The sequence below is a fragment of the Ictalurus furcatus genome, chromosome 25 (assembly GCF_023375685.1).
Source record: "Ictalurus furcatus strain D&B chromosome 25, Billie_1.0, whole genome shotgun sequence".
NCBI classification, from domain to species: Eukaryota; Metazoa; Chordata; class Actinopteri; order Siluriformes; family Ictaluridae; genus Ictalurus; species Ictalurus furcatus.
In genome coordinates, this window is record NC_071279.1 from 2,970,229 (window position 1) to 2,979,252 (window position 9,024).

Here is a 9,024-nt window from a genome sequence, read left to right on the forward strand (position 1 = left end):
ATTAAGTAGAGCAGAGATCAAAACCATTATAAAGGGACACACACACATAAAATATGGCAGGAACACTGGGACACCGCTGACACCGGACAACACATATATACCATACAAAAATAAGTAGGCATGAGTGTGAGGCAGGGCAGAAACCCAAAGGAAGAGATGATAATTACGCTTCTTAGAATAGGTCATGCTGTCATAAATCTACCATTCAACAGAATAGGAAAACACCCCACTGGACTCTGCACACACTGCAGTACACAAGAGACTGTAAAAGACATTCTGTTAGACTGCAAAAAAAGGTATGAGGAGGAAAGGACTGAGCTAGAGATGCAGATTGGAAAACAAAACATGACACTAGAGAACTTGCTGGGGAAAACATCTGGGAAAATGCATGGCCCCCTAATATACTATCTGAAAAATACTGGGATAAGTGAGAGACTTTAGTACTCTAGTAGGAATATCTAGTATATAGTTATTTGTTTATCATTTATTTATTACTATTTTTTACCCCTGCCAATCTGCTGCCCACACTCCAGTCCAGTAGGTGGCGCTAATGCGCCATAAATTGGTTTGTCAACCGACGTTAAAACCAGAAGACCCTTAGCAGAGACACGAAATGTCGTTGGTTAAAGGTAGGGATTAAATAAAAATAATTCAGTTTAAACTGATGTAAATGACTACGCCCGGGTTAAACAATATTCATAAACAACATTCCGGGTTCAATTCAATGATATTTGCACTTCAATGTGTTAATGTGTGTGTAATATTAAAAATGCGACTCGAAGGCACAAGTCACAGCGTAAACGTCTTAATCCAGGAAGTGTTTTCCTGTTCATCTATTTATATTAGGGATACACCAAATGTTCGGCAACCGAAATTATTCGCCGAAAATAGCAATAAATAAATAAATAAATAAAAAATAAAAATACTTTGGGTGTTCGGCCGAATAAATTTGACCGAACACTGACGTGTGTGATGACGCGCCAAATAGCCTAGCAACCAGAGTGAGACGCGCGAATTTCATGACCTCCATTTCCGGCAGCGCGCTCGGTGCGATGAGGGGGCGCGCGCATGCACGTGCTACGTGAACGACCGCATGCTCTTCGGATGTTGACAACTGTTCTGCTATAACTTTGTTTACATTGTTTACTGTGGACACGTAATCCGTCACGTAGTATTCCGTCACGTCGCGAGACGTAAGGGAGTAGAGTATGGAAGCAGGTAAAGACATTTATTTAAGGGCAGGCAGACAAATCCTGTATCTACTATAATACTCGGTGAGGTGTACAGGGACGCGAGCGGTATATATCCCCAATAGAATCTGCCGTATAGAACCATTTTCTGCACTCGTCAATGCACATTTGAATGCACTTTTAGTTGTAGTCTACAGAGTGTTCCATTCTTTCAGCAGTCAGTTATAGACCTAACATAGGCTATTCAAGGGGCTCAAAGATGACCACGTCAAAATATTTTTATTTTATTCATTTATTTATTTAAAGTTATATTGTGCCTTGTTGGTAGCCTATGCCTGCTGGAATGAAAAAAAAAAGTTCATTGTTAAATAAATATTTTGAAATTTTAGTTTTTGACAAAATAGTAAAAAGCACATTTAGACTATTTAATTCATGCAATGGTGAAAAAATGGTAAAATAAATGGGAAAAACGTGTTCGGCCTTCGGCCAAGAATTTTCATTTCGGTGCATCCCTAGGTTATATTATAGTTTCATATCTTTACACGCGTTCAGTCTAATATGATGACTTCAGTCAATGGCTTGACTTATTTACTCGACTGAGTCCGTGTACGTTGCGCTCATTCGCTTTTGGTTTAAAATTATAAAACAAAATACAAATGAAGACGCGTTCATTAATTTATTGTTTTAATATTGAAGATTATATTACTAATCAACTATGTTTAAAACCCCATTTTTGCTCAAAAATGCAAATGATTTAAAATGTGCCTCTTTTATAGTTTCTTGCATTCTTATTTTTTGAGCTGCAGATATTAGGGCCCGAGCACCGAAGGTGCCGCGCCTCCGGTGCAAACACGAGGTGCAGGGCCCTATTGTTTTCAGCATGTTTATTTATTTTTCATGCATTCGTGTGATTTTAAGAGCATAAACATACCTGAAACGTCAGGAAACTTGGCAGACGCATCAGAACCGGGGAAAATTTAAGTTACGTAGGGCGTGGTCAAGGAGGTCCATAGCACCCCCGAATGCAGGCAATGGTCGGGATGAAGTTGGTCCGATGTGCACGAGATTTACCACTGTCATTGCTCTCATGTCATGACTCCGCCCAACCGTTAGTTACTGTTAGTTAATGCCCACTGGTAGTTAATGCCCACTGGTGGTTCATGTTTACTGTTAGGTACCGTTGTTTACAGTAATACCTGTGATCAGTGTTATACATCCTGCTCATTAAGGAAAATTCCCTATGATGATATGACTGTGATCAGCTATTTGCTGGTAGATTAATTATTCTATTTCCTATTCTATTTTCACAGTGCCAAAGGTGAGGATTATTATTTTGGGGAAAAGTTTTTCACAGACCTCCACTGTGGGAAACTTCATCCTGGGCAGATCAGCGTTTGAGACTGAAGATCGTCCACATTCAGTAGAGCGTCACTGTGAGAGTGTCAGAGGACATGTGGAGGGAAGATACATCACCATCATCAACACACCTCATCTGTACGACCCTAAACTCTCTAATGAGGAGCTGAATCGGAAAATAAAAGAGTGCGTTTCACGTTCTAGACCTGGACCTCATGCATTTTTACTTGTGGTACAGCCTCATGACTTTACACAGAAAGACAGAAACCTACTGAGATACATCCTGAACTCCTTCGGCGATCAAGCCATAAACTACTCCATTGTGATAAACACAGACAGTGGGTTTAATACATCAGAAGATGAATTAAGATTCACTGCCATTCAGGAGTTAACAGAGGAATGTCATGGGAGGCATCACAGTTTTTCACAGTTACACGAATCGAGCAGGAGCTCAGTTTGTCAGCTGTTTGAGAAGTTAGAGAAGTCGTTTAAACCTGATGGTGAGCCTGCTGCAGAACTACAGGTTTTCCTCAAGACACAATCAAGACAAACCAGTTAAATGTAACAGGAAGTGTTCAAAGGAATAGCAAGACACTCTCTGCGATGCACACACACTCAAATCTCCAAATCTCACACCAACCTACATTACCCTTAATGCACTGCACCTGAATATTAACCATTTACTCCAATGTATTTTCATATCACCTACACAAATTCTGTTAAACTTCTTTTATCTAGATAATGAAAAAGCATGCGTGTGACCTGTGGCACACCTGAAATTATACGGAATCCTGCTTCAAAGGCTCTCCGAGCAGTGAATGGTGGCAGCATTGAAACAGAAAATATACAGCCACTAATTTCCATACTTTAATTAGGATGAATTTCCATTGATCCACAGTACATAATGACTTTATTATTTTATAATCATAGAATTATGGTGTGACACCCTGGTTTTATGAGGAATTGATTAGACAGGAGGTAGGAGTGAGGAGGAGCGGTGCTGTATTTGTTTGGCTTGTATCTCTGTACTTTCAGATCAATTCGGACATCAGTCAAAAACAAGAAAACATGCTCTCATTCTCCCTGACTCCGCCCTCCATTCACAAACTAGCGTTTAACCATGCTTCTGACACAACAAACGACAAATCTTAATTTGACGCAAATCTTAACACACAGATCTTAATTAATAATCTTTAAAAATATATATTAAAATCTTCTACTGTGAGCACTTTATATACACTTAAATCAAAATTATTCACCCCCCATTGCAAATCAAGTTTATTGACAGAATGTACAGACTTTCAGCTGTTTGCGATAAACAAATGTAATTGTAACAGTTCAACACAATGAATGCTTCAAGTGTTTTTTTGCCAAATTCAACTGAAATGGAACTTATAATGACTTCTCCAGTCTCAAAATTATTCACCAGCTGAATAGAATCCCTCACAACAGCACAAGTATGCAGAGCAGGTGTTGTCCCAAGCACACTTGATCAAGGGCTTCATTAACTGCACCAGGTGTGCTTGAGCTGGAACACGTGAAATACCTGAACTGGCTAGGGGTAGAAAATGTATGAAATACCTGGAACAGGACAGAAAAAGGAAGCTGTCAATGGCTGCAACTAGATTTCTGAGAAGGCAGGGTGTGAGAAACCATCGAGTGATTGCAAAAGACCTGCACGTACACTTTTAGAATTTAATTTTAGAATTTTAGATATTATAAATAAGCTACTAGTCAGTAACAGACCCTCCAAAAGGTTACATTCAGTACTTCAGTGGAATTTCTGTGAACCTCTGTCTAAAAAAAAATCATAACATGTATTGTCTCCTAACTGCTGTTTTTACATTTTATTCACAGACTTGACCGCTCACCAGAAACAAGATGAGCAAGCAGTACAAGGACAGGTAAGCAGATTCTTATTCAGTCCTGGTCAGATATCAACTTTCTAGGGTTGAGCTGTACTAAAATTTCCATACCCGTGTACTGACTGACATGGCATGTTCCAGAAAAAAAACTAGGACTTAGGCTTTTGCCCTCATGGAAATTTCAGATTCTATTAACAAGCAGTTGGTATACTTATGTACAACACACACACACACACTGTAACATTCTGAAGCAGAGCATGATCAGTATGCAGTATTCCAGCATGATAATGACCCCAAACACACCTCCAAGACGACCACTGCCTTGCTAAAGAAGCTGAGGGTGAAGGTGATGGACTAAACCCTATTGAGCATCTGTGGGGCATCCTCAAATGGAAAATGGAGGAGCACAAGGTCTCGAACATCCACCAGCTCCGTGATGTCATCATGGAGGAGTGGAAGAGGACTCCAGTAGCAACCTGTGAAGCTCTGGTGAACCCCATGCCCAAGAGGGTTAAGGCAGTGCTGGAAAATAATGGTGGCCACACAAAATATTGACACTTTGGGCCCAATTTGGACATTTTCACTTAGGGGTGTACTCACTTTAGTTTCCAGATGTTTAGACATTAATGCAGGGGTCGGGAACCTTTTTGGCTGAGAGAGCCATGAACGCCACATATTTTAAAATTTAATTCCGTGAGAGCCATACAATATGTTTAAAACTAAATACAAGTAAATGTGTGCATTTTATATAAGACCAACACTTTTAAAGTACAATAAGTCTCTGAATTATTTTTAATAACGTTGTTATGCTGTTGCTAACCAATGATGAATAAAGTACTTCTTACCATTAATGCGACTTCTGGTGCTGCATGGTTTTGCTGATGGCTTTGTAGTCTGGTTGATACGTGGTGAGGTTAAGCTTCATGCAGGCGTTGAGACTTCCATCCGTTAAACGTGATCGTGGGTTGGTCTTAATGTTCTTTAGATGTGAGAAAGGCTGCCCACATGCATACGTAGAGCCAAACATTGTCAGTACAGCAATACTCACACGCTGCAGTGTGTGGTATGTGACGGGAAGCGCGTTCCAAGTTTTGACAGTCAGCTGGTCCTCGGGTTGAAGTTTTTTCATTTCTCCCCACTTGTGTTTGCTCGCCAACTCTACTTGCTGTCGTGCAGGTCTTTCCAAATCTTCATTCAGTGACTTGAACTTATTCACCCACGTGTCTGAGGGCTTCAGGTCAGCAGCTTGCAGCTCAAAATCTCTGACGGAGACACCGGAGATGTAACTCAGGTCGGCGCTGTCCACTGCACACTCGTGTGGATGAGTGATGAACTTAAAAAGACGAGTGTGCTCACGAAATTCTCCAAAGCGCGCTTTGAATGACTGCAGGAGATTAGATGTGAAGCCCGCGATGTAGTACGGCGTGTGTCGAAGTGCCACTTTATATTTGACCGTTTCATCGATGCAATTTTATCATTGCATATTAGACACACTGCAGAACCTGCTCTCTCCACAAAGGCGAATTCCTCTGTCCATTCCTGCTGAAAAGTACGATACTCATCTTTTTTTCTTTTAGCCATCTTCTTCGATAAAAGGGTTTCTGCAATTAGCTAGCTGACTACTTGATTAAAAGGAGGGAAGTTTACTTCCTGACCTCACAACGACCCGTGTACGTTACGCATTATCCAATAAAAATTTGGTGTTGTCCCGGAGGACAGCTGTGATTGGCTCCAGCCACCCGCAACCATGAACATGAGCGGTAGGAAATGAATGGATTGAAATACATGAGAATGTTTTATATTTTTAACATTATTATTTTTTTATTATTAAAGATTTGTCTGCGAGCCAGATGCAGCCATTAAAAGAGCCACATCTGGCTCGCGAGCCATAGGTTCCCGACCCCTGCATTAATGGCTGTGTGTGGAGTTATTTTGAGGGGACAGCAAATTTACACTGTTACACAAGTTTACACTGTTACACCCACACACACACACACATTGTTAGATATAATGACTAATCAAATAACATAAATAATATTTACGGACAGACTGAAGGCTTTTCTGGTGATTTGCTCTTTTTAAATGACCGAAGCTGAAAGTCCGCCCTCTGGCTGATGTGCGCATGCGCGTCGTTGTTATTCTCTGTTGACTGCGTATTTCTCAATCTGATGTCACACACTTAGGGAGTCCGGCTCTTCTCTCAGTATCTTCATGTGGAAACCAGATCATCATCAACAATGAGGCGAGTAGGTTTTCTTACTCCTATCTGTGACTCTTTAACAATAATAATAATAGTAATAATAATAAAATTCAATGACTGTGTGGAATCTTCTCTCTGACTATTTAGTAAACAAGATAAAATTCAGAAGGACTTCCTTCTTCCGGATCTCAAAAAAGGTAAATGTTTATAAACATGTCTACGACTAAACTCTGATGTTAAATAATATAAATAAGCGTCGGTGTGATGTGTGGTTGTGATTAATTCTATGCTTGTTTAGATGGGGTGAAGCTTTATCTCCAGAAGATCAGAAAAGTTGCTTCGGATAACAGGGGGTCAGAGATTAAACTGAAAAAGGTAGAAGAGTACAGTTTCAAGGTCGGAACTTTGGAAGAAACATCGTACAAAGATGAGCCCGACATGGTCGATGAGTGGGAGCAGTTCTACCTCCCAGAACACATGTTCATGGAGGTGATTGGTGTTTTTGAGGAGTTCCCCTGTTGCTCCCCCAATGGTGATCTGGTGCTGATGGTGTGTGAGGACGAGAAGGTGTTTGCTTTTGAAGATGAGACGCTGCATCTCGTCTCAAACAACCTCGAAGAGCTGTTTAAGAACGGCCTCCAGTTTCCAGGAACCGAGCAGTATTACCGTGGGCAAACCTTTGAGGACATGGTGAGTTCATCACTGTTTCTCATTTAAATTCACACTAAATGAACTCTTTCATGTAAAGTGTCTACACTTATGGAGAATCAATTCGAGGCTGTTTTTAAGAAAAGATGCCAAGTGTAATTTAACATAAACCAGAGGCTGTTTGTCTTTCTGAACACCTCTGATAGATCTTTACAAACCTTTTACACAATATCACAGATCAAATTCTCCAGTGAGCATCTTTGTTTACTATTTTATTTAATTTAACAGTTTTATGTTTAGCAATTACAGTGAATTGTAAATAATAACCTAATATAAAAATGATATAATTAAATATTATTTATTTAAAAAACATCTCGGTGCAGACTCTTTAATTAATGCATTTTATCTTTGTTTTATTAAAGATAAGAGTTTAGTTTGTTTTTACCTCCTTAATCAGCTGCGTCATGCAACAGTCTCAGGACATATATATTTTTAACATCAACAATATCACTTCATGTTTTTTCTTAGACTAACTTTACAGGAAAATATCATTTCTGTAATTAACACAAGTCAAATAAAGTGCATGAAAAGGTTAATGTAACTTCTCAGGAGCAGGTTATCCTGTACATTCTGAAATGGGGGTTAAATATTGGGATTAGTTGAAGATTACCGTTATGTTTAATGCAAATGAACAAGGTTTAAGCGTGTGAAACTTTGCTGATAAATGCTGCTTTTTCGTGTCTGTCTGTAGACCGAAGAAGATTGGGACAGGGTGAGGGAATCAGACGGATTGAAGGAGAAGAGGAAGGAACACCAGGAACTGCTGGAGAGTATGAAGGACTCCTTTCTCAACAACCTGAACATCATCATGGGGAGAAAGCGAGTCGTGGTGAGAAATACAGAGTGGTGTTTACTGAGCTGTCGCTATCGCTATCTGAGATATAAATAATTATAGGCCAGAGTACGCCTAATAAATCTTTATTCAGCGTGTTTCATGTATATTTCACAACACAGAGTGCTTAACGACCGACCATGGAAATAACCATTTCAATTATTTCTTGCAAATTTATACATTTTTATAAATATTTTATTACTTATTTTATTGCTGTACATCGGTGAGCACTCTAAGTTGTACAATATAAATGTTTTTGTCTTTTAAAGTGTCAGGACCACTTTAAACTTTTAAAAGTGACTAATAGGCAGAAAATAAGTAAATAAATAAAAATGTAAAAACTAAATCAATTGTCACTGATGCACATATAAGGTGTGTGAGCCTTTTTATATTTAAGATAACAAAGTAATGCTTCACATGACCTATAAATTATATACATTTAACATAAATACAAGAAACAAATTGGAAGAAAAAATGGACAATTACCTTTATTGATGCAGTTTAACTGCCTGTAATGATGATGATGATGATGATGATGATTATGATGAGCACTGTAACTACTTTATATTTGTCTGTGTTTCTCTACAGCCAATCCCTGATCCTGAGGAAAAGCCATTAGTGTCTGTTTGAAACATGCAGTAAGATTAAAATCATCTGGGTTTGGATCACATGTGTGTCATTTATTTCCTGTGTCTCTGTAGAGTTTAGCTGAAGCCCTGAACCTCACTGTAAAATCTCACTGATGTCCCACACGGTTCAAGTAAATAATAAAATCTTTATTAATCAGAGAATCTTGTTTGTTATTTGATGTGTTTCAGTTGCAGTTTAAAAGCAGGTGTGTGTGTGTGTGTGTGTGTGTGTGTGTGTGTGTGT

The 9,024-nt window shown here is 39.2% G+C and overlaps 1 protein-coding gene across 2 annotated transcripts; it reads left to right on the top strand.

The window, feature by feature from the left end:
* Window positions 1-1,015: 1,015 nt before the first annotated feature.
* On the top strand, window positions 1,016-8,819 carry LOC128600984 (GTPase IMAP family member 7-like). Of its 2 annotated transcripts, XM_053613812.1 has the most exons (8): window positions 1,016-1,218; window positions 2,501-3,046; window positions 4,404-4,450; window positions 6,595-6,653; window positions 6,759-6,808; window positions 6,910-7,301; window positions 8,011-8,148; window positions 8,740-8,819. In XM_053613812.1, the coding sequence occupies exons 1-8, from the start codon at window positions 1,209-1,211 to the stop codon at window positions 8,779-8,781; spliced, it is 1,284 nt and encodes a 427-aa protein (XP_053469787.1). In that variant the 5' UTR covers window positions 1,016-1,208; the 3' UTR covers window positions 8,782-8,819. The 2 variants fall into 2 exon arrangements, with proteins under 2 accessions (XP_053469787.1, XP_053469789.1); XM_053613814.1 differs by lacking the exons at window positions 1,016-1,218; window positions 2,501-3,046 and adding an exon at window positions 3,246-4,188.
* Window positions 8,820-9,024: the final 205 nt, after the last annotated feature.